A 24217-nucleotide genomic window follows, 5' to 3' on the forward strand; every position below is an offset into this window, starting at 1 on the left:
ATAGAATTGCCAATGCCCATCTTTCCGATGTATCGGTAAACCGTTCTATTCTGGAATGTTAGTTGGCCGTTGTGGTGATAATCCTCAAGCAGCCATTATCCATCTCTATTCTCTTCCCCCTATGTCTTCTGCCTTAGGAACCCCTAACAAACTGACTCAAATACACACTCACAGAGGCGTTTCACTTAAGCCCATCCCTTATAAGCTTACCAGTAAGGCTGTATCCAGCGGCGTCAAAGATAAGACGTGCTGTCACCGCAGATCATATGACCTGTGCCTGGCGTTTAGTTACCGGTTGGTGTTTTACGCTAGGAAACCGGCTCACCCGTCCCTCATTCCTTGCATCTTCGATGGTCTGCTATCGCCAAGTCGAGACTTTGTAACTGGCACTACTGGGGTTTATGAACTGTGGCTTATGAAATGGATGCAGGAACGGGAACTTTAACTGTTCGAAATTGTAACTAGGGGCTAAATAATGGATGTTGTTCTTCTGTTGCCTCTGATGTGTCAAAGTGAAGCAATGCCGGTGTTGGTGCTGTCGTAGATTGGTGATGATCCACTGATCTTCATCTCAACCGAACAAACTGGGCTCTAAGACACAATAAGCTGGGTATTTTGACACAAGTCATACTACCTTTCCAGGCCTTCCTCTATGTAAGAGTTCTGTTTGAGTCAATCTCCCGTCCGTCCGTCCGTCCGTCTCTAGGTTATTTGTTATGTCTGAGACAAGCACTCTTACTTCCCTCTACATTCCTTCCAAACCACACTATCTTCAACACCCTCACTGACGGTATAAGCCTAGACGTTGGCTCGTCGGAGCTTGAATTACCTATTCCAGCCATGACTATGCCTGTGAGGAATGCATAAGTCATTATCGCCACACGTTTCGCGGGGCGCCAGCAACATCCGCGAAATCAACCCATCTCTTCTAGAATTATTCCATAACCCTTCTAGAACTTCGCTAGAAGGATGGTTGATCTCTCAAGCTGGGTCATATTGAATGCGATAGAGCCCATATACTGCCGCTCTCGGGAGTTTGCTGTCAGCATCGTGAACTTCACTGAAAACTTTGCTACAGAGGGCTCTTATTTACAGGGTCGAATTTAGGATAGCCATAGGTCTCTGCAATTTCGTATATTTCGCACTGAAGAAAATCCATCGCAAAACCCAGAAACCCACTGCACTTCTGGTTTTGACCTCTCCATTCGCATGGCGTTGTGGCGTTGAAGCTTGCACTAACCAGCGACTATACTCTTTTATATCTCGGTCATAAATCGTAATCAGGCAAAAAGAAAGAACAACTCCTGTACAGCTCAACTCCGATGTCTTGCTGACATCGGCCGGCCCCGGACGCCCACTGCACGTCCGACCGGATCTCATGTGTGAAAGAAATGATGACTCCAAATACTAGCAAGCAGTTTGAAGATACTCCAGCTCAGACCTCAACAGAAACGGGAACAGACACAACCTCGCACGTGTCATTACATGGCATCTGCAACTTGGCGAGAGCGCTGTAGCCACCGCGGATGCACTCTGCCTCAACACCCTTGGCACGAAGGACGCTGTTGGCAACACGAGAGCTGTCACCATCGTAGCAAAGTGTCAAGACTCTCTTTCCTCGAAGGATGGACATGAGAGCTGCAGCGCTAGCATTTCGGTTACCGGCCTTGTCCTTGACATTGAAGAGGCTCTCAAGCTCTAGCCAGAGCTCCTCAAGCATGGCGCAGTCATCGGCAGGATTGGCGAATGGACTACCGCTGGAAAGTCCATTTCGAAGTGCATCGAGGGGCATATTGACTGAGTTGGGGAGATGGAAAGCATCATAATCTGAGGAACATCGGAAATCGAGAATCTGAGTATTGGCAGAAGGTGTCAAAGCCTTGTCGATCTGGTCTGCGAGTGACAGAACGGTGTCATGAGTACCCAGAGGGTGAATGGTGAAGTAGTTAGATAGAGCAATCAAAGAGTCGAGCTCCCAGGCATCATCGTATCGGTAAAGATCAACGTTCCTCAAACGCTGAGTCTGTAAGCTTAATCCTCCCTATAATGAAACCATCTGACGTACCTCATTGCGAAGAGGGCTGAACTTCTCAGGACCCAAGTTCTGGAAATACTCATTCAAGTATTGAAAGGGTAGATCGCAACACATAAAAACGCAGTGAATCTCACCATCAGGGCCAGCGAGATTTGATAGTGTGCCCTCTTGCTTGTGCTTTTCAATACGTTGGAACAATCCCTTCAACGTGAAGCCCGATGAGGGGCCATAGACAATACCCTGTCGAGTAAGGTCCAATGAAAGCGAGTATGAGTCTGGCGCGCCAACCTCCTCGAGAGCATCGTGAGATGTGAGGTATGGGAACTCAACCTCACTCATTAACGAATATTCTCGAGGGCCAGGGACACGTTCTCCAGAGTTAGTACAGACGCTATGGACATTAGTTCTCATTCTTGTCCGCGCAGAGCGGTGGACTTACGCAATTCTGTACACAGAAGGCTTGGCTTGCTTGAAATAAGTACCTAGTCCGGTCATAGTGCCTGTACCGATGTTAACTAACGGACTCAATTGGGGGAAAATTGGCCTGACCAGCTGTGCCCATCGACGCGGCGATCACATTGATCTCGGGGAGCTGACGGTGAATCTGAGGACCAGTCCATCGCACATGAGCTTTCCAGTTCTACAAGCTGTTAGTTCTAGTTTTTCATGGCCCAAATTATAGCACAGAACTCACATCGTCGTTGATGTATTGGTTGGGACTGCACACAGACTCAGATTCTGCGTCCTTTCGAGCTGCAGCTCGGATACCACCTCGCTCATCAACAGCTGTAGGCTGAGCAGGTCCGCCGAACAGAGTCCTTCTTATGTGTTAGCAATTGTCTCCAAGGCCATATTTTCTAGGTTTCTTACACGTTGAGGCCAAAGAATTGCATCATGCGCAGCTTTGTCTCGCTTGTCTTGTTGCTGAGATAAGCGTGGACGTCGTCGATACCGTGAAAAGCGCGAGCAACCATGGCCATCGAGATGACAGTTGAACCCGAGCTGCTCTCGACGATTGTCTTTGTCTTACCGGGCTGCACGCCCTTTTCTAACAAGTTCATAGCTGCGGGAATCAGCTACATACTCGGTGGTTTTTTGTGAGAATGAAGCACTAACCTGGCATCACCTTGACGTTTGTTGCAGGGTGCATGGTCATCATCTTGGCATAGATTCGGACACCATCTTGACGGTATGGGTTGAGGCTATCAGGGATTTCAACAAGGGGCAAAGGTGGTGATTGTTCAGGATCGAAATAGTTGCGAACCGACTCAGGGCCCTTGAAAACATTCAGATGTTCAGAAGCAGTCATTATGGGAGGTCACGTATGGTCTGCAAGGAACAATAGTAACAAATAAACACTGTGAATATGAAGAGGTTACTCAAAGTTTGATGCTGAAAGACACAGAAACAGATGGGCAGATGGGTTGAGGGAGAAAGAAGAGAGAAAAGTTGGATCAAGAATCCGAGCATAGGCCCAAGTTTTTAAGCATACATGGCTCTCGAAACGAGCTGCTGAAATAAAACCCTGCTGGTTTTGCACCCACGCTTCTCTGGGTCTAACAGCGGAGATGTCACATCCACAACTGACTTCTGGGTGAGCTGGATGCCTGAGCAACTCCGGGGAGAGCATACACGATAGACCGGCGTCCATCTTAATTGGCGTGAAGCCGTGGGTAACAATTAATCCCACGCACACAGCGTGTAAGCTCAAATGAAACGGCTGGGTTAAGATGCATAAGAATTGCGGTATGTAGTTTCTTTGACCAATTGCAAACCCCACGATGAAGCCACCAGTGACCCGAGACCAGGATGAAGAAACTTGTTGACCAATACAGTGAGAGTAGTCTCGACGAGAATCACTAGCGTCTTCGGGTCGTCGTCACTTTCTTCGGACCATCGGCTGTGGAGCTTGAAAGGCCAAAGAATCCTGCAACATGGTGGATATTGGTTGGTGGACTTGACTGCGCACAAATGGGTCTGAGGTGACTCGGGAACGATGAGTTGCACCCTTTGACAGCAAGAGAACAAATCACAGGTTCTTGAGCATCATCACTTGAAGCTAGCGGCGGATGGGGGCGAACAAGGCGGAGTTGATTGAGCGTTCTGAGTCTTGGCTCTCCTCGCCCTGTCAAGAAAGTTGAAGTCTCTGGGCTGAGATCAAAGCGGATAGTTGAGCCGGCCCCTACAGGTGCAGTAGTCTCTATTCATCCATGGTCGATCAAGACTGGTAGACGTCGGAGTTTGCAAGACTATTAAGCCCGAAGTTATGCGGTATTTTTACGGAACATTGTGTTGGAAATGCAAACGGGAGTCTCTGCACAACCTCGGCTTCTGTGGATAATAAGAAATCACGACAAGAAGAGCGTGGCGTTGTGTAGCGGGGAGTTCATCGGTCCATCTGGAAATTTTGAGGCTCGATGGTACTCCCCGCTGGTGCTGCCCCGCCTGGAAGCACCAGCGACTATGGTCAGGTGATCAGGCACGTGAGATCCACTTCCATGAGTGGAATCGAAAGAAACTTGGTGGAGCCGATACCGGAAGCCGTTAGCATCAACTCAGTCTGTTGAAAAGATCCATTTCATGGCATCATACTCCAGACTATTAACCCAACAACCTCCAAGATAAAGCTATAACTGGACAAACAAGTTGCCTGCACGACTCAGCTATAAACTCTCTTTCCTTCGCTTAGCAAAATTTCCGCTTTCAAATGCTCAATATGCGATTTAATTGCCCTGTTTGGAGTTCAAAGCTCCATATTGTGATGTGCAAGCAACACGAGAAAACGCCTCCCTTTATTATAAACCCGCTTTAATGTGAAGAGATGAAGTTTCAGATCCGCCATTTTTAGCTGCTGGACCCCGTTAATATGACGGCATTACAGCGATCCCCCTATGGTAGTGGAGTTGTTGGTAGCATACAAATTGTAGACAATGCCGCGTCGTTTCACAGATCATGTTGTGTTTGTTTCGTCGATCGGAAGGAAGGGTTCTCGCATACAGTTGTTACTGGGAACTTGGAAGAAGGGATAACAATCACTCCATTCGACACACGGCACCTCCCGTCTTTACACCTACACAATAATCTTCTGATCAGTTTTTCACATTACAAGATCCAGTTCTTGCTTTAATACTTTTCTCACACACTGGTTGTGTTAAGTAGGACCATGGTTCCTATGATATTCTTGACAGCCTTGATCCTGGCTGGTTTCAGTACGGCTAAATTTGTCAAAGTCGAAGATACTTCTGTCCTTCCAGTCGGATGGGAAAAGATCGACCAGGCTGTCGATCCTAGCCATACGTTGCGGCTCTCTATCGCTTTGCGACAGCCTGATATCGACAACCTGAAGACGAACCTACGAAGACGCGATTGTACATCTGGGAAATACACACAGGACCACCTCACCCAAAAAGAGGCACTCGCCCTCCGAGATCCGGATCAAAAAGATGTCGGCCAGGTACTGGGATGGCTGAAGAGTAAAGGAGTCGCAGCAAAGGCAACGTCGGACAAAGATTGGATTCATGTCAAGACAACTGTCAAAGCAGCGGAAGATCTACTCGATACCAAAATTGGCTTTTACAAGTTTGAGGACCAAAGGCCTGTTCTTCGGACAAACCAATATTCGGTACCTGAATCTGTTGCCGATGCCGTCATCTTCATTCACCCGATTGCCAACTTCATGCGACCCAAGAAGGAACTCACCACTCCCGATCCAGCTCTGACACCAAGCATCCTTGAAAGCCTACAGCTCGAGAAGCGTGCCACTCCTTGCAGTCGGGCTGTTACCCCCGACTGTCTCCGTGAGCAATACAACATCAGCTACCCTGCTTATAATGGTAGCTCTCAAATTCGCTTCGGTATTGCTGGTTTCCTGGAGGAGAACGCCAACTACGAAGACAGCAACGACTTTCTCAGAATCTATGCAAAGCCGCTTTACGAAGCCCGTTACAACTTCTCGGTCCAGTTGATCAATGGTGCGAACAACTCGCAAGAACTTTTTGACTCAGGAAATGAGGCAGCTCTTGATGTTCAATATGGTATGGCCCTGGGCTATCCGACTAACATCACTTACTATCTTGCCGATGGCCGTGGGCCTACCTTGGACGACGAAGGTGAAGAACTTCCCGAGGAGTACAACGACAATGAACCCTATCTTGAATTCCTCGATTATCTTCTTGATCTATCTGACGATGAGATCCCTCACGTCCTCTCCATCTCTTATGGCGATAACGAAGTCTCAGTTCCTCGCAAGTACGCCGAGCGTGTTTGCTCCTTGCTCGGTCTTCTGACAGCACGTGGTACAACCATTGTGGCAGCTTCTGGTGAGTGGTGGTGCGAAAGGGAGCAAGCAACTCAACCTGTCGAACCAATGACGGTAGCGACAAGGACGTTACCATGTCTGTATTCCCCGCAACTTGTCCATGGGTCACAAGCGTTGGCGGCGTCACTTCTGGGGTCGAACCCTTTGAAGGTGCTGAGTTCAGTGGAGGCGGGTTCTCTCAGTACTTCCCTCGCGAGAAGTGGCAGGATTCTTCCATCAAGAGCTATGTCAAGGCTCTTGATGGCCATCTCGACGGCCATTATAACGCCAGCAACCGAGGAGTGCCTGACATTTCGATTTCGGCCACTAGTTTCATCACTCGCTTGAAAGGACAGGCAGTTGGTCTTAGAGGCACCAGCGCAAGTGCGCCTGTCGTCGCAGCTATGCTTGCGCTTGTTAACGACGCGCGTGTTCGAAAAGGCAAAGAAGTGTTGGGCTGGCTCAATGAAGTTCTATATTCTGAGGAAGTGCAAGCAGCTCTCCAGGATGTTACCAAAGGAGAGAGCCGATCGTGCGATTTCAGAAATGGTGGCAGCCCAGGAGGCTGGCCGGCAGCAAAGGGCTGGGATGCGATCACGGGCCTGGGAGTTCCATCTGATTTCCAGAAACTGTTTGACGTGTTGGTCGATATCTGAAGAGAGGTCAATTGTCCTTTTTCGATTCTAAATAGTGTATTTTTAATAGAATTAGTAGCTCATTTGAGATACAAGTTGGGTGCTTGCATTAGGTGCTTTAATCGTTCTCGTCGCGTGTTTGTTCAGAGGCTCACAGTCAATCAAATCCGCCATCCAATGCTTTGGATCAGTGGAACCACTGCCGTGTGATGGGCAGTTCAGCGGTCTAGCGGCAGTCCCGCGTCTACAGTACCGTCAGCAGTTCCCTAGGTAGGGTCCCTCAGCCCAGCCTTCTGGAAGAGCGCGTCACAATTACCAGGGACTCGGACAAAAAGTCCTGAGCTCGCGTTGTGGCAGTTTTCTGGATATCTTTTTCTTTGCTCTGCCACTTGCGGATTGAACAAGCAGCACAAAAAGGCACGGTTCGGGTTCAAGTTAGCTCGTAATAATCTTGTTGTTATCATTGCTTATACCGGCCATTGACGATCGCTCGACTTCGGCGCGGTCCCCTCCCGGTCGCGACCCCGGCTCTGGACCTCTTTAACTCCAAGTCACTTGCCCGCCACAACCTTACTAAGTAAACTTGAACCTCACACCACAAACAACCTCACAGACAATCACGTTCCTGGCGAAACCACCGAACCCGTACCATAATGACGACAAGCTTCTCTCGAACTTCTCTGCTATAAGCTTCACCTGTGATTCTCGTCGTCGGCTTCACGCGATCGCGGCTTAGACCCGCCTGCAACTGTATCGCGACGCGGCCGACTTTCTCTGTTCACATTGCCCATAATGCCGACTATACACGTCTCCAGAGACTCCCAGGACGAACTACAAGACATCGCCAATGGCCTGCTAAAAGCCCGCAAGGTCATCGTAGTAACCGGTGCTGGGATCAGTACAAATTCGGGCATTCCTGTGAGCTCTATCAGACACTCCAGCGCTTGCCAGATGCGCTTTGGAGTGACTTCTTGGTACACTCAATTGTCGGTAATAGCTAATCGGACTAGGACTTTCGTTCTGAAAACGGTCTCTACTCCCTAATAAGCGCTCAATTCGACGCGGCAGCGCAACAGGCGCGTCTGAACGAAGGCTCGAGCGATGATAAATCCACCGACTTGGACATTCGCCGGCCAGCCAAGAGGAGAAGAATAGTTCACGATGTGTCTGCTAAGGTTGAGGAGGGCCCGGTCGTTATGAAGGAAGAAATAGAAGTTCAACTGGAAGATCCCGAACCGGAACAGGAAAAGATCGCAGACACAATCCAGGTCGAAGGCCACCCAGATGATGAAGAGCAGCAGGTCCGCTTAGATGGGATGCCCGTGGTCAATCCCAGGACGACCCGTTCAACAATAGCTGTGGCCCAGCCTCCGAGTTCTCCTCTATCTTCACCTCCGCCCGAGGGTCTAAATATCCCACCACCGTCAGTGTTCCGGAGGACACGGCGCAGTCACTTGGCCGATTCTACAATTCCACCAAGCTCTTCGCCTCTATCATCACCTCCGCCCGTTTTGTTTGATCCCTTCTCTTCCGGCACATCCTCAGAAGACGCCCCAAGTCGGCGCAGCAGCACATCGCCATCAGAGGTCGACGATACCCCGCCCTCAAATCCAATCAACTTATCGCAAGCAAGTTTTGGCTCTGGCAAGAATACTTTGCCTAATATGAAAGGAAAGGATATGTTCGACGCGTCAATATGGTCAGATCCTCTCCGGACATCCGTTTTCTACACATTCGCGACCACACTACGCCAGAAGGTTAGGGACGTGGAACCTACAAGTTCACATCGTTTCATCAGTCATTTGAGAGATCGTGGCAAGCTTGTACGCTGCTACACTCAAAATATTGATCAGATCGAAGAAAAGGTTGGACTATCGACATGCCTCCACGATGGCCCTGGAAGCCGTGGGCGCTTTTCAAGAAAGTCGACAGCCAACATAAACCAGCTCAACAGGATGGTTGATGAGGTGAATGCAATGACGGACACAAATTCTTCAGACAAGTCCCAGCAGTCGTCGGATAACGAAGCTAGCCAGCAGTCTCAATGCAGTCAGCCGAAATTTGAAAGCACGGTGCCTGCTTCGCAAGCAGAATCCGACCAATGTGCGACAGATGAAGCCCTGACCGCAGTAAAAAATCTGCGTCGCGACCTTCCAAAGTCAGGCGTGGAATGTGTTTTCCTCCACGGATCACTGGAGCTTCTGCGATGTTTCTTGTGCGGTCGAGTGTGCTCGTGGGATGACGACGAACGCCAGCTGGAGACAATGTCAGGCCAGCAGCCTGAATGCCCTCACTGTGTAGGCGCTACGGTTGCTCGAGAAGAACGCGGCAAACGAGCATTGGGTGTCGGAAAGTTAAGGCCCGATATTGTGCTCTACGGCGAGGAGCATCCCAATGCGCACCTGATCAGCCCCATTGTGACACACGACTTGGCTCTATGTCCCGACCTCCTATTAATCCTTGGTACTAGTTTGCGAGTCCATGGGCTGAAGGTTATGGTCAGAGAATTCGCCAAGGCAGTCCACGCAAAGGGTGGTAAAGTCGTCTTCGTTAACTACACCAAGCCCCCAGAGAGTTCATGGGGTGACGTTATTGACTATTGGGTTGAGTGGGACTGCGACGCCTGGGTATCTGATTTACAAGGCAAAATCCCCAAGCTATGGCAAACGCCCGAGCCTCCCAAACTTAAGAAGAAGCGGGAGTCTAGTGGTGTTGCTGAGGACGCTGAAAAGACGGAGACGAAACGCCCTGTTGCAGCTTACCCAGTTGCCCTCCGTGATACAAAAGCTACGGGGGCATATTGGAGCTCGAGAATAGTAAAGGAACTGCACAGAATAACTGGCCACGGCCCCCTAGAATCGCCAGTTTTTACGCCACCCGCCATTGTCACCACAACAGAGACGCTACCACCTGCCGACGCGCCTCTGAAGCCACCCCAAGGCAAACCTGATAGAGTCAGAACTAGAGCCCAGCGGTCGCGCAAATCTGCACCAGGTGTTCTAGAGCGAGCCAGTATGCCTCCCTCGACACTCAATCCCAATCATGGGCGAACTCTGCGAAGTGCCGAGACAGGAGCACACCTCTTGGGTGATGAGATGGCGCCTCCGAATGAAATCATTACACCTGAAAGGGTGCTTCTCCACGGAAGCTCGATAGCCAGTCTAGTCAAGTCTAGAGCACGAGAACGCAAGCGCAAGAAGATTGATGGTGAGGAAGTGTCTCTTCCCTCCAAGCGAACACTAGGTTCACTACGACTGGCTCCATTGAGGCCTCAGCCATCAGATCCCCGCGATATCATACCTTTCGACCGATTGCCAACAATGGAACTCCCTCCAGATACCCCGGAACCATTCACAGAAACTGGGCAATTGCAATCTATCTCACCGGTGATGCATCATACGGAACCGTTAATGCCTGTTTCGCATAATACGCGAAAGCAGACACATATCCGACGTAGCCAGGCATCTTTCATGCGCGGCCAGGATCTCGCTGCAAGTCCGGCGCCTATGCTGCCGCCAGAGATGTCGCATGGACTGTTGGTATCTTCGCATGACCGGTGCAACCTCGTTATGAAGCATGTTCGCTCACAGAGAGAGGCGGATGCAGCTCTGGCGCTATCTGCGCTGAGCCAGGGCGATGCACGCCCAGTCATCGCCAAAGAGTTCTCCATACCACCGTGTACGGGCGTCGGGATACGAAAGTCGGCAAGGTTGATTCACAGGTCTGGCACGCCTACGAGCACTTAGGGCAGAGGTTGTTGTCTTATGACGGACGATTGCAGAGTTCACATACAAAGAGTCGCAGATTAGCGAGAACATTAGGGCCCAAATCCCTCGGAGCATTTATGACAAGGCGTTGGGGATGGCGGATAAGCCAAGTAGCATTACACTACAATTGATTGAATGAAAGTTGACTTTTCTTTTTCCAAGACTCACTACTCACATGCTGATTAATTGTTCGCCGCGATCGGCGCATGCCAAGGTGACTCTTGAAGAATTGGAGACCCTCCCCAAGCTCTGGGTATCTCGTTTAACTGACGTTGAGCATTCTCAATGACTCCTGTTGCTCGCCGAAGAGCGCCTTACCACGCCCTGATGCGGGTACCCACGGGGTCGGTCCCGGGTCTGGCGACTAAGGGCGTCGTTGACGTTGAAGATGTGGGGTATTCAGCTCGTACTAGACAGTATCATTTGACTCATGATAGCATGAGCTGAGAATGTATAAGTTGTCGTGTCAAACCAGTTATAGACAACGCTCAGTGGGATGAGCATTCAACCTTTGTTTAGCTTCTAACTATACAAAACACACATCATCATCATCATGGGTTCTATTGGTCAAGGATCTTCTCAGCAGCTTCCTGTGCGGGGCAAGACTAACACCTCAGTCTTTGGAAGCGCTATCAAGAAGGAGTTTCTGTTTGATCCAGAATGGAGAAATCTTAATCACGGTATGAAAGAGTCCAAGCGGGAGTGAGACCTCAAACTGACAGGAGTTATAGGTTCCTTCGGCACATATCCTCAGGCTGTCCGAACAAAATTCCGCGAATATCAGGATGCGAGGTAAAGACACTCGATCGCCTGATACTGATCTTTGGTCTAATAATTGGTAGTGAAGCTCGTCCTGATCCATTCATTCGCTATGAATATCCAAAAATCCTCGATGAGAACCGCGCTGCTGTCGCAAAGCTTCTCAATGCCCCAGTGGACAGTGTTGTGTTTGTCTCCAACGCCACTACCGGCGTTAACACAGTGTATCGAAACATGAAGTGGAATGAAGACGGAAAGGACGTCATCATCAGCTTCTCGACCATCTACGAAGCTTGCGGCAAGGTCGCGGATTATTATGTTGACTACTACAACGAAAAAGTGACTCATCGTGAGATCGAGCTCACATATCCTCTCGATGACGACGAGATCATCAAGAAATTCGAAGATACTGTCAAGAAGATCGAGTCTGAGGGTAAGCGGGTTCGTATCTGTACGTTTGATGTCGTCTCCTCTCGACCAGGTGTTGTCTTCCCTTGGGAAGAAATGATCAAGGCTTGCCGCCGTCTCAACGTGCTAAGCATGGTTGATGGCGCTCAGGGCATCGGGATGGTAAAGTTGGACATCTCCGCCGCTGACCCAGACTTCTTCGTGTCCAACTGTCACAAGTGGCTTCACGTACCACGTGGATGCGCCGTCTTCTACGTACCTCAGCGCAATCAGGCACTTATTCAAACGACACTCGCGACCAGCCACGGGTACGTGCCCAAGCTGGTGAAACGCATCACACCGCTCCCTCCCAGCTCCAAATCTCCATTCGTCCTCAATTTCGAGTTCGTCGGCACGCTTGACAACTCGCCCTATCTTTGCGTAAAAGACGCTATCAAATGGCGAGAGGAAGCTCTCGGCGGAGAAGATGCCATCTTGGAGTATATCTGGGATTTGAACAAGAAAGGCAGCGAACTAGTAGCTGAAAAGCTCGGCACGACATACATGGAGAACAGCACAGGTACGTTGCGAAATTGCGGTATGGCCAACATTGCGTTGCCCGTTTGGACAGTGGAGGGTAAAGAGGGTGAGGTTGTCATCTCAGCGGAGGAGACACAGACGGCGTTCCAGTGGATTCTGAATACGCTCATTGGTGATTACAAGACGTTTGTGGCGCTGTTTCTACACGGGGGAAGGTTTTGGATCAGGACGAGTGCGCAGGTTTATTTGGAGATTGGGGATTATGAGTGGTTGGGTGGTGTGTTGAAGGAGGTTTGTGAGAGGGTTAGTAAGAAGGAGTATCTCAAGTAGAGTGTTGTGTATATGGGATCTCGGTGCTTGGGGAAATGTTAGTGGCAGATGAGACTAATTCGGCAGGCTTTAATATCACGAGGTACTACAGATATAATCTAGGTGTATTCAGTACCAAATTGCAAACGATCAGGAATCTTCCCCGTGAAGCAGTTGCTTCTGTAAGCGTTGCAATGTTAAAGAGTCCCTAGAGAGAAAAGCTTCAGACTTTGCAAACAGATGCTAGAACCTCATAAAAGAGCCCTGCATCGCACTTTTATCATTTAGTATGGTCTTTAATCCTATTGACTCGGCCAGAATGTGTTGGTGGTCTAGATGTGATGAAGGATGAAGAATCGAGGCGAAGCTTTGCTGAATCAGGATAGGATAACTCGATCTCGGCAATACTTTGCCTTTGATCGTGTACGCCCTGCAGATATTCGCAGCCCAGATCGGGAATACGGAATGACAGGCAGGGATCCGTAGGGGCTGAGGGTGTCAATCAATCGCCCTGTTTGTATGAATACGCTGTGCGCCTCGTGACGCTAGGCATTCAGCTTCCAACGGCCAATCGCCTCAGCAACTCTATAAATACGGATGTTCCAGAAGCTCACCTGCCAAGTAATAATATTTACTACCCCACAGCAAGTCATCTTCACTGCAAAGAACACTATCTCGAACAAATTCAGAAGCTTCCTTATCAACAATACCAACATGGGCAACTCGTCGTCTTCATCATCAAATCCCTCCGAGGAAGCCAAGGACAAGAAGACGCTGTATGAGCGCTTCCAAGCCGGCAAAAAGAGTGTGCCACTCAGCGATGAAGATATGCTGAAGTACACGGGCAAGACTCGCGATGAACTCAGCGCATGGGCTGATACTCAACCCGGCGTCGGAAAGAACCAACTTGCGGGTAGCGTAACAGCTGGACCGATTTCTGGGCTTGGAGGAGTTGCCATGGCCGATGGCCTTGGAGGCTGGGGACCGAGTGCACACCCGAATGATAAGAACAGGGGAATGAAGTTCCCTCCTACGAGGGAGAATGAGGCCAAGGACACTACTGAGGTTACAGAGGTGGTGGAGGATAAGAAGTGATGGTATTACCAGTGGACGGAATGACGATATCACGACAGCGAGATTGATGGCATTGCAGGCAATTGTTCAATTTAGTATTGCTTTATCTAGCATCTCTCTCGAGTGACATTCGACTTTGGGTTCATGTTTTCCAAAGTCGAGTCGCTCAGACTAAATGAATGACAAGGTTCCATGCCTCGAATGAGAGACGAGGTCCAGGATCCTGAATTCACATATTCCATTTCCCAGCTATGACCTTCGATGATGTCGCTTACAGATCATTCTGCTTCTTGCGAGTGTCGAAGATCTTGAGAGCTTCCTCGGCAGCCTTGAGGCCACTGAGAGCCATGGCACCGAAAGTAGGACCTAATGTACGTTAGATGAAGTGAATATCAGAATTGACATTATGAAACTCACCCATGCGGTTGGCACCGTCAACCTCGGAAAGTTCCATTCCACCAACAATAAGACCAGGAACAATCTCGCGGGTTCCCTTGACAATGGCATCCTCGGCGAGGTTCATGTCAAGACCACGCATACCACCAAGTTTCTCAATGCGCTGCATGCTGACGAGACGCTTGACACAGAAGGCTCCCATGGGGCCATCGTGGCCAGTGGTGGAGATGATCAAAGGAGCGTTAATAGTGTTGGGGTCCATGCAAGACTGATCATCGTGGTGCATGGAAACAAGAGTCCAGTTGGTGACCACACCGGCAATGCGGACTCCCTCCTCGGAAGGTCGGGTGATTAGATCCTCGACACAAGTGGCATTGAAGAGCTTGATGTTGGGCATCTGAAGAACCTTGGACATGATGGTCGAGGTGAAGAGGGCGGCGTGCTTGACAACGACGTAGTTACCCTCATCTTCATAAGGGACACCGACCTCACGGAGGAAAGCATCAGCAGGCTTGCGCATGATCATGGCAGAGAAGAGCTGTCCACCAAGCCAAGCACCACCACCAGGAGACACAGAAGCCTCGATAATGGCGATCTTGAGATCGGGACGCTTCTTGCCAAGAATATAGGCAGCGCTCAGACCGCACGAACCAGCACCAATGATAACAATGTCAGACTCAGCATAGTTATCAAGGTCCTGGAAGTAACGACGAGTCATGGCACGGGAGACCTGGCTCTCACGGATGGGAGCAAACTTGAAGTCATCCCACTGACCGAGCATCTCCTCAACGGTCTTGGTGTTGATGTTCTTGCTCATGACTGGGAGCTTGGTAGATGTAGCAAGCTCTGCAGAGCGGGAGGGAGGGGAGACAGCAGCGGGAGGGGCCATTTTGATCTTTCGCCTGTTGTTGTTAGAGTCTGGTGGTCAATAGGGGAGATGACATGATCCTTTCGCTGGTATTATCCAGATCAAGTTTTGCCGTCTAATCTCAGCCACATCCCCCTATCATCAACATGACCAGTCTGGACTGACCATGTTGATGAGAAAAGAATGGGCACCGGCTCATGCATGATACTTTACCTGAGAGGTCCCAATCAGGTCTGGACAAGACTACCGCTGAAAGGCTCCATGGCTGCTAAGGTAGCTTAGGAGGGCCGTACAGGTTATGATATCTAGCATATCATATGTGTCAGAGCAGGCCTTTCATACAATTCAGATACAAACCTTGGGTTTTTTCGAGTTTCTTGGGTCGAGTTGATGAATTGATGAAGAGGAAAGGATACGAAGAGATGAGAATGGAACGACCTTGATCTTTTTATGCCCGCAGGTGAGGGGTAAAAGTAGCCCGTTGATATCATGACGGAGCAAAGCGGCCGATGCTGGCCAACAGAATGCAATGCCGAGTATTACCTACTATAGACGCGTGTTTTTGATAGGTGAGTGTGTGGGGGTCTCTTGTTAAGTCGAAGATGACTGCCGGGGGGTTGTTGCACATCATGAGCAATTTCCCTCCATCATATCATGTATCATGATGTCAACTCAGTCACTTCAATTGGCCTTCGATTCATCCCCAATCACTCATCTCGTACCTAGTAGCTAACAAAGTACCTCATACAATAGAAATATTGAGCAAAATACAAAGACAAGTCCATCTGTTGAGCATGTGAATGCCTTCAAAGTGGGGGATCCTCAGTTCCACTGAATGCGGCTTTTAACCGGCCATGACATGACAGGATGAACATGTCAACAACCCACTCTTTAACTTTGTTGCTGCATCGGAGGTGTAATGCCGAGTCGAATGGTTCTTTGATCAGCCAATCATCCAGTGTGTAATTATCTAGCTCATTGGCGAGGTTCAGGGCTTCGGTGCTGACACGGCACTGCGTTGCATCACCAAGTAATCTGGCAATAAAGCAATACCTAGATGGCAGAGTTCATGATATGAAGTTGAGGTCGGCTGTATGAGCTTAATACGTATTGAATAAGTGTAAAATATCACGATATATCGTAAGCATTCACAAGCAGTCTTGGCTTCTCTTTGAGTTGCATCGCTACATATATGAGCGATATGTATATCACCCATGAACTGCAGAGACATCGGCTGTATTCATTTGCCTCGCAACAGGTGGCATGATCTTTCTCTAAGCGAGCCGACTGCACTCATAACCAACCTAGCCTTGCAGCTTGAATATCTAATAACATTCATAACCCTATACTGCATTGCGTCCAAATAAGAGTGCCATCGACATGGCTAATAGGAAATGTCGAAAGAGTAGTTATATCTGCCAATTACACTTTTCGACATGTAGTGTCCGCAGTACTCTGTTGCCTTAATCGTCATCTTCTTGTTCTCCTCCTTCATTTCCATTTCGCAGTCGCACATTGCGAGTACCAGTGCGCACAGCTTGGCATCGTTTCGAACCCCCGTGAGGCTCAGCATTTCGTACTCCAATTGGTGGGTGATGCTCAGATTGGAAATGCCGTATATTGGCAGAGTTCCTCTGGGAATAGATACAACAAGCTCGCGCTCGGGGAATTTGAGCAGTGGCGATATGGATCGTCTTTCGATCTCGAGGCTGTCGCCCTTAAAGCAGGCCAGGATTCTGTATTCCATGTAGTTGATGCCACCTTGAACGAGCAGTTCTCCACGACAATTATCAAGGTTTCATCGCAGACGGCTGTTTGAGTTCGGGCCTTGACGGACTACGAGACGCTGTGCGATATTGTATGCATCGTAGACTCCAGACAAGTCTTTCAACCAAACCGCAACAATCATGACTCCCTTGCCCCCTCTCTCAATAAGGCGTTTCCTCCAGTTCAAAGCCCTCTCCCATGATCTAAAGAATGAGACGAATGGTGTTCTAATATGCTTCCAAGATAGATGGTCCTCAGCGGCATGCCAGAAGTCGACGACAGATATGCCACAACGAGGTCGAATGCTGCTGAAGTTTATGGAGTGCTGGCTGGCAAAGTCACAGTTTTTGTCGTGGCATTCTACGCGAAATCCTATCAGTGCATCTACGGCCTCTGGCAATTTTCGCGGATAGCTCATGTTGAAGAAAGGAGGTTATTGCTTTGGTTTCGGTTGTGAGTGTTGATCGTTTCCAAGTTGTCATTTATGGGGAGAAAAGAGAACTTCATCTGTTGTGTTAGGAGGTTCACACAGCACAGGTGACTCTGCAGAACGTAATGACACAATCACGTGGTTTTGTTAATAAACAACAGGTCAATGAAAACAAATTTATTTATAAAAACGAGCCTTCCAAGAGTAATATATATATATATATTTCGAGGAGTTGGATAAGTGACTTCATGAACTTCTAATGGATATCAACGGCAAGGTAGAAACTCATGAATTTTGGCACCAGATTTATAAAACACGTTAGAAGCTTTAATACAACGACAATTTGTTATCCAAGTGTTCCTTTCATTTGACAATTACATGCCGGATACCATGGGCTCCCGCAGCTAGACGTTCTTATGTTTCTGAAGCTGGTGGCATCTTCATTTCCTCCATGTTTGGCATGGTTCAGGATTTCGATCCGGACAGAGCTGTCTCCTCAAAAGCGACCAGGACCTGAATGGCTCACCAGATGCTGGAATTAATGTAGTGGTCGGGAATGAATGCAATGGTCTTCATTTATGACAATATGAGGCTCGGTTGCGTATTGCAGTTTCGCTCAGTGATCCATGAGTTGTCTTGACTTGACATCAATTGCACTAGCGACTTTTCATCTCGTGTTTGCATGTAGCACAATCCTGCTTCCATCAATATAGCCGTCCACCACTATACAATCTGTTCTTTATTGTTCCATCTTCTCCAAGTGTTGGCCGGTTGTGTCGAGTGATGTTGCATCATTCCATCCTCTAGTTCGAAATGGCACTCTTGATTACCATTGCGAAAGATCATCTTCTGTTATCCCGGTCTCTAGGAGGACGTCCACAGATTGCCCGAACAAGAAGGTAATACTGCCCGTAAGCCAGAACTCCGGTGCGGTGAAATAGCTCGGACGCCAGCGTTTTAGTAATTTCACCTTTTCCGATAACGTCTTCCAGCTCAACTTCTGCAGACATCAACTCAGACAATAGCATTTGCTTCTCAATGGTAAGTTCTGATATCAGTACCGGCTCATCTTCGCTCTTCTTTCCTCCAAAAGTTGCAAATATCCTATTTTCGGATGCTGAGATGCCATCCGTAATAAAGATCTCGTCATTATGGAAATACAGCTGTCTTGTTTCCTCGTCGGGTGTGGCTGGGCAGTCCACATAGCCCAGGGACACTGTAATATTTTCTGCATCATAAACTACTCGGTCTTTCAACCAGATTGCTATAATCAGGACGTCGTAAGCTCCCTTTTTGATCAAATAGTCTCGTTGTTGGATGGCACTCTCCCAGGATCGAAAAAGCGAGGTGAAGGGGCTCGGGACTTGTTTCCGGGACAGATGGTTTGCGGCGGCTTCGATGAAGTGATGTTTGTTGTCAGGTATGTTGCATTCAGTGGTTAAGCTACTGCGGCCATTCGTTTCCAGATGTATCTGCTGTTTGCTGGCATATCTAGGGTCGGAGTCGTGGCATTCCACACGAAAACCGATTAGCACCCTAATGGGCTCTATGGAGTCGAGGGGAGGCGTCATCGCTAAAGTGTGAGGGCTTCCTTCTGTAGGTTGTCTCGTGTTTCTTATCTGTCGGAGGAGACCCGGACTATTTATATGGCAGCTTGAAGGCATTCACTTGATACAAAACAGGCAGCAAGAAGTGTTAACCTACTAAAGGCCAAACTTGAACTCAGGGGTGACTGATGCATATGAACATGGAGGAGGCGAGGGTATAGTTTACCCAGCCTTTGTAGGTCATCTACTCACAGCTTGAAATGATGCACACTTAGTTCGCGGCAAGTACATATTAGTAAGGGAAACAGAAATATGCGAATCTCCTTTATAAGAGTTGAGTATTATAAAGAGGAAAATATGTAGTGCTGTTTGACAAAGGCTCCGGTTGTAAGTTAGGCAAAACAGTAGGGTTTTGATCTTGAGCTCCAGCCTATCAAACAGTGAGATGGTGACTGGCAGGTCTATCCGGAGGCCTTTTCTATCTTTCCCTAAGACTTTTGGACAGTTTGAGTTACCATTTAGCTTTAAATCTCGTGTAATGTCCAGGCCAGGAGTCATGTGGAGGAGAGTTCCAAGAGGGACCAGACATTCACTCATAATTACATCGCAAGACCAAGCCCTACCTCTCACAGGCAACAATCTTATGACTAAGACTAACTTAACACTGGTCATTTGTTGATACTTTATGTGCCGCCTAGTTTAAGAATGGTAAAGGGGCTTGTATTCACTCCGAACCAGACTTCAATCCTGTGAAGCAGTACCTGGAAGATTGCGGTGAAGGGTTTTTTTATAGCTTCCGAAGGGCAACCCAAGATCACCTCTTTCTTTAATGATAACTCGTTCATCTCTGTTTGTGTCGCGTCATACCAGCCTCATTGCTTGTTCATTCGAGCTTCAGCTCATGGCTTCACAGATGTAAGGGTTGCAACAGAGGTTAAGTGAGAACACACAAGGGTTGTTATACATAGGCCCAAGCGATGTCTTTGAGTCATATCATCGAGTTAACTCTTTAGTTCACGCCCATTAAAGTGTTGCACGAAGTCTGTTGCGAGCCACAGCTTTTTACTTTAGGTGATTACCTTATCGTTATAGAGAGCAAACACGCAACAACGGGGCAAACTTTACACGTACAACCTAAATTATACTACGTCTCAAACAATGTTGAACTACATCTCTTTCTTGGTTTTTTGTCTCTCAAGAGTACTAACTACGCATAAAAAACGCTCTTATCGACGATGTCCTTCTTCAGGACTTACCCTATTGCAAGTGTAAGTCAGGCAAACGTAGCTCCGTATCGACAACTATACTCAAATTCCTATACAATCCAGTCGCATTAAGATACTTAGACATATATGGAGGTCTATGTCTTCTTCGTTGATGTTTGACGGAGCTGTCACCTGGCATTTGCCTCGTTCCTATATATAACTGTGGTGTGCGGCCTATGTCAGGGACGCGCGATAATGGCTTTAGAAACAGTAGTTGAAAGGTAGCACGTCTTCAAACAAATCAGTCTATTAACTCTGGTTAACTCAAGGTATAGCTTGTAAGTCTAAACCACTCTTGGGGGCTGTATCTCAATTGGCTAGCATTCATGAGGATACCATCGGAGAAGGACACATTGAAAAGGATCGAAACTCGACATTCACTGCATATTGTTCTTTTCAAACCGCTAGATTGTTGTATATGCTTTTATGTATTCATTTAATTCGACTACAAGCTCTCTTATGTGATATCTCAAGCGTCTTCAACAGCGTCCTCTCAGCAGCTTCATCAGGCGGCCGAGCATCACAGCTTCACAACTTCACGGCCTCGTTTCCACTGCAAACAACAGACATACACATTATTCAAAGAGGCTTGAACTACCCTACGGTGTTCTCATCGTGTCTAGACAATTTCGATAACAGTCAGCGATGGTGATGTACCGGGTCCACAGTCACAGCCCCTTACTGTTCTCAATCTCACCAGCTTCACGCTCTCGCTCTCGTATTCACGCTCAAGGTTTGGCCTAAGTCAGACTATTGGGCAACACATTCCTGAGCATATGCTCGTCGACAGAAACAGCCACACCGCCAAAGAGCCTCAACATGACATCCAAGTGTGCATGGTGACTGACGAATGATGCTCTCTAAATCTGTAACAGATGCATGACACCTGCATAGCATGCTCTACGTTTCGTGCCTCATTTCTTCTGCTTAAGTGTCGAGTCGAGACTCGTCAACTCTGTAGCGGTGAACAATTGAATGCCTCATGAACAGACGCTCACAAAACAACGTTCACCACGTCTTCCGCAGCGCAGATGCAGGTATCTCTGGTTTGGGAAGTTGACTGCAGACGCAGTAGCATCGTTCTCAAGAGAGGGGAATAGTCATGTGCGCATCAAGCGCATCAAGCAGAGTCCTCAACAAGAGTAAAAAACTTGCCCATTCGGTGATTGCGCATTTGCCTTCGTTCCATGTGTGAGGCTATAGAACGAACAGGATGCCCTCCTTTTCGCTGTTGAGATGGCGGTGAGCGAAGTCGTTGCATTGTGAACAATCCAATCACAGCCGATAGCACGCAATGTCTCAGACTGAGGTTAGATCTGCGAGGTTTGATCTTGGAGCATCCTCTTCTCATTTGCATATGGCGAGTGATGCACATGATACCTACCTACATTGAAAGGAACCGGGTTTGAAGATTCGACGAGGGGTTAATCTGAGAGACTTGGAGTAACCCCATTGAGAAGTGCAGACTAATTGGGAGACTCGGCAGGCAAAGAATGCAAGTCTGACCATGCAGCCTCGTTCTGTAGATCAGGGCAGATCGAGCATTGCATCCGCCCCATTCGTGCAGTAACTTAGGGTAGCAACACATCCATCCAGTGATCTGATGATTTCGGTCATGTACATTAGATCGAGACTGTTTGGAGTCCATCACAGCACTAAACTCTGTTCAAAATTAGTTTCGACAGGCATACGATAATTAACGCATCGTAATGACCTGGAGGCTAGAGAAGCGAAATAACAGACCCGATCTCAGCGGATACCCCAGTTGACACTCCCGTGTCTCACCAGACTCCAGATGCCGCCCACAAGGCAAGGCAAGGCAAGGCAAGACAAGAGCAGAGTCAGGCAGGTACTGTAGGTAGACAGGACCGGGAGGGGGCAGCACGGGTCACGGATAGATCATGCCAAGCAAGATTGACGGTCCTGTCGGCCTCTCTTCCTCATCCCCGTCCCCGTCAGCATCCCCTATATCCGTAACCAGCGGTGTCCCCTCCGTCGCCGCACAGCATAGCACAGTATGTACAGTAGGGGACAATATGCAGCAGCCTCAAAAGAGAAATACCGTCAATGCACTCTTCCCGCCCCGGACCAGGACCTTAGTCCCGCGTAGCGGCATCCAATATCTCCGTTAGACCACATGGCCGTCCCCATTCAGAAGCCTCACCTGAGCCCAGCCTTGTCCATCAGAGCAGTAGCGTGCGGTGGGAGTTGTCTCTTCTCCACAGTCCGATGTGATATGGGTTTTTTCTTAATACTGTAAGGGCGCGATGGCATTAAAACAAAAGAGACAACAACGGGCTTAGACTAACTGCGACAGATCGGCACGCCATGCGAAATTACCGGGATCTCCACACGGATGTAAGCCTATAGGCTTGGGTTTTAATATGCAGACCATACGTAGATGAACATGGTTCTTTTGCTGCAGCTTTTGCTTTTTCGAGAGCTAAAGGCTCATGATTGCTCTTTTTTTCTTTTTCTTACTGGGCGCGCTCAGGCCCCCCCAGCGATCATCCAGGATGAGCAGTCTGGTTTCCATTTGCATTTGACTCGCGTTGAATGTCGGTCTGAAGGATGCACTGTCAAAGCACGATTGAGTTCGTCCAGAAGGATGGCATCCTTGCCCTTGTAGAGCCTCAACATTTCGTTAATCAGCCTGCCAGGCAGTAGATACAATGATAACACTCAAACTTGCCAAGACGAAAGATTACGGATCGGCTACCTACCTTAGACTATCTTCCTGTTGCTGCCCAATCATTGACTGGGAGGCTCCTTGTCAACAGTTGGCAACTACAGAGCAAGGAAGCCCCTTACAGTAACTACTCTATAATTGGTCTTGACCGTTCAGAAATATCGTATTCGTCTTGCTGCCCTGCACCTGCGGGGAGTTGTCCAAAGGCCAGGACTACACCCCACAAAGTGCTTTGAAAACATCAAGATGATATCCATTGTAAAATTCACAGCAACTCGGTTTCAGATGAACCGGGTCGGTCTTGAGAGCCTGAGAACATTAAAACTCGATAGTCAGATTACCTGGCCGGGTTCGAGATACAGAGATATGGATGTAAGCACGCATACATGCATACAGAAACAGTGTCAACGAGCCCCGTTAGAACTCGGTGAATTCATTCAACGTTGGGTTTCATCACGTCAAGGTTTCCCTAGCCGTTCAATACATTACATATTGCCTTCAGGCCGTTCATGTCTAAGTATCACTTCTCAAAAGCATATCATCTTCATCTTCATATACCACATGGAAAAGGATAAATCAAGATAAATCACCAAACTGCTACAGTGTCCACTATCAACGAAACAGTTCGAGATTGCCGAGAATCAAGAGGTGGCAACCCTACACAATCTCCTGTGCTTGTCTCATCTGAAGTTGGGATGCAAGTCAAGATCGTACCTTGCACCAAAGATAATAACTAAGATACTTCATTTCGGAAAATCTCCTGTTTGGAAACTACACAAGCAATTCGCAACGCCGGAGAGAGCGATTGTTTGCTTTTGTCATTCTTATGATGAAGGACACATACTTGCCACAAGCAAATCCAAAGTTGACTTCGTGAATCCTTAATTGTGACAGGTTATAGGTGTGCACTGTGGATATGTAATATTCGATATATCAGAATGACTGCTAGATGGACTGGGGCGATAGGGCCGGTGATCGATAGCCACGCGACATTAGACGTTTTACGGTTCGTCTGCCTGTGGTCAATTGGGTAATGGACGCGCTTCACAGTGGCTTAAGAGCCGGGTCCCCATTAGCTTAACAGGGGTCGGCTTAACCACACAGTTCGTAACCTGGTGCGACCAAGCCAGCTGAGGAACTTTGTCAGATCATTGTTGCCTACGGAGTACAGATCCCTCATCAAATCAGATCAGGTATCAATTCACTGAGGCGGACAGCTGCATACCCGACAACAGGGAGTTGAGGGCCTGACTACCTGAACAGCTTTTCCCGAGGCTGTGGTTGCGTAAGTTCATCCCTTGTTAGCTCCTGCAAGGAGGCATTGTATCGTTGAGCTATTGAGTTCATTCTCCCTTCAGTCTCCTGATATAGAAACTCGGTACAAGTATTCCTTTGTACTGGTTGCGTCTCGTCGGCAAGGGGGATGGTTGGAGTTAATCCTGTCAACTAACG

The 24217-nt window shown here is 48.4% G+C and overlaps 8 protein-coding genes; 4 read left to right on the forward strand and 4 right to left on the reverse strand.

Annotated features, from left to right (window-relative positions):
- Positions 1-1435: 1435 nt before the first annotated feature.
- On the reverse strand, positions 1436-3344 carry FFUJ_07790 (related to cysteine synthase B; the record flags this gene model as incomplete). XM_023578081.1 has 7 exons in its annotated part: positions 1436-2017; positions 2066-2426; positions 2475-2535; positions 2585-2675; positions 2730-2853; positions 2906-3098; positions 3152-3344. The coding sequence occupies 7 exons, from the start codon at positions 3342-3344 to the stop codon at positions 1436-1438; spliced, it is 1605 nt and encodes a 534-aa protein (XP_023431042.1).
- A 1854-nt stretch (positions 3345-5198) lies between these two features.
- FFUJ_07791 (related to tripeptidyl-peptidase I) lies at positions 5199-6988 on the forward strand (the record flags this gene model as incomplete). XM_023578082.1 has 2 exons in its annotated part: positions 5199-6364; positions 6412-6988. The coding sequence occupies 2 exons, from the start codon at positions 5199-5201 to the stop codon at positions 6986-6988; spliced, it is 1743 nt and encodes a 580-aa protein (XP_023431457.1).
- A 771-nt stretch (positions 6989-7759) lies between these two features.
- FFUJ_07792 (related to silencing protein) lies at positions 7760-10713 on the forward strand (the record flags this gene model as incomplete). XM_023578084.1 has 2 exons in its annotated part: positions 7760-7930; positions 7978-10713. 2 exons carry the CDS (start codon positions 7760-7762, stop codon positions 10711-10713), a joined length of 2907 nt encoding a protein of 968 aa, XP_023431043.1.
- A 574-nt stretch (positions 10714-11287) lies between these two features.
- Positions 11288-12750, forward strand: FFUJ_07793 (related to isopenicillin N epimerase; the record flags this gene model as incomplete). XM_023578085.1 has 3 exons in its annotated part: positions 11288-11414; positions 11466-11526; positions 11577-12750. The coding sequence occupies 3 exons, from the start codon at positions 11288-11290 to the stop codon at positions 12748-12750; spliced, it is 1362 nt and encodes a 453-aa protein (XP_023431044.1).
- A 693-nt stretch (positions 12751-13443) lies between these two features.
- FFUJ_07794 (uncharacterized protein) lies at positions 13444-13824 on the forward strand (the record flags this gene model as incomplete). The annotated part of the gene is made up of 1 exon (XM_023578086.1): positions 13444-13824. The coding sequence occupies one exon, from the start codon at positions 13444-13446 to the stop codon at positions 13822-13824; it is 381 nt and encodes a 126-aa protein (XP_023431045.1).
- A 250-nt stretch (positions 13825-14074) lies between these two features.
- Positions 14075-15088, reverse strand: FFUJ_07795 (probable CyPBP37 protein (protein binding to CyP41); the record flags this gene model as incomplete). XM_023578087.1 has 2 exons in its annotated part: positions 14075-14169; positions 14221-15088. 2 exons carry the CDS (start codon positions 15086-15088, stop codon positions 14075-14077), a joined length of 963 nt encoding a protein of 320 aa, XP_023431046.1.
- Positions 15089-16451: 1363 nt separating this feature from the next.
- FFUJ_07796 (uncharacterized protein) lies at positions 16452-17252 on the reverse strand (the record flags this gene model as incomplete). XM_023578088.1 has 2 exons in its annotated part: positions 16452-16828; positions 16877-17252. 2 exons carry the CDS (start codon positions 17250-17252, stop codon positions 16452-16454), a joined length of 753 nt encoding a protein of 250 aa, XP_023431047.1.
- An 854-nt stretch (positions 17253-18106) lies between these two features.
- On the reverse strand, positions 18107-18835 carry FFUJ_07797 (uncharacterized protein; the record flags this gene model as incomplete). The annotated part of the gene is made up of 1 exon (XM_023578089.1): positions 18107-18835. The coding sequence occupies one exon, from the start codon at positions 18833-18835 to the stop codon at positions 18107-18109; it is 729 nt and encodes a 242-aa protein (XP_023431048.1).
- Between the last annotated feature and the right edge of the window lie 5382 nt (positions 18836-24217).

Source organism: Fusarium fujikuroi, chromosome FFUJ_chr05 (assembly GCF_900079805.1).
Source record: "Fusarium fujikuroi IMI 58289 draft genome, chromosome FFUJ_chr05".
In the NCBI taxonomy this organism is placed as follows: Eukaryota; Fungi; Ascomycota; class Sordariomycetes; order Hypocreales; family Nectriaceae; genus Fusarium; species Fusarium fujikuroi.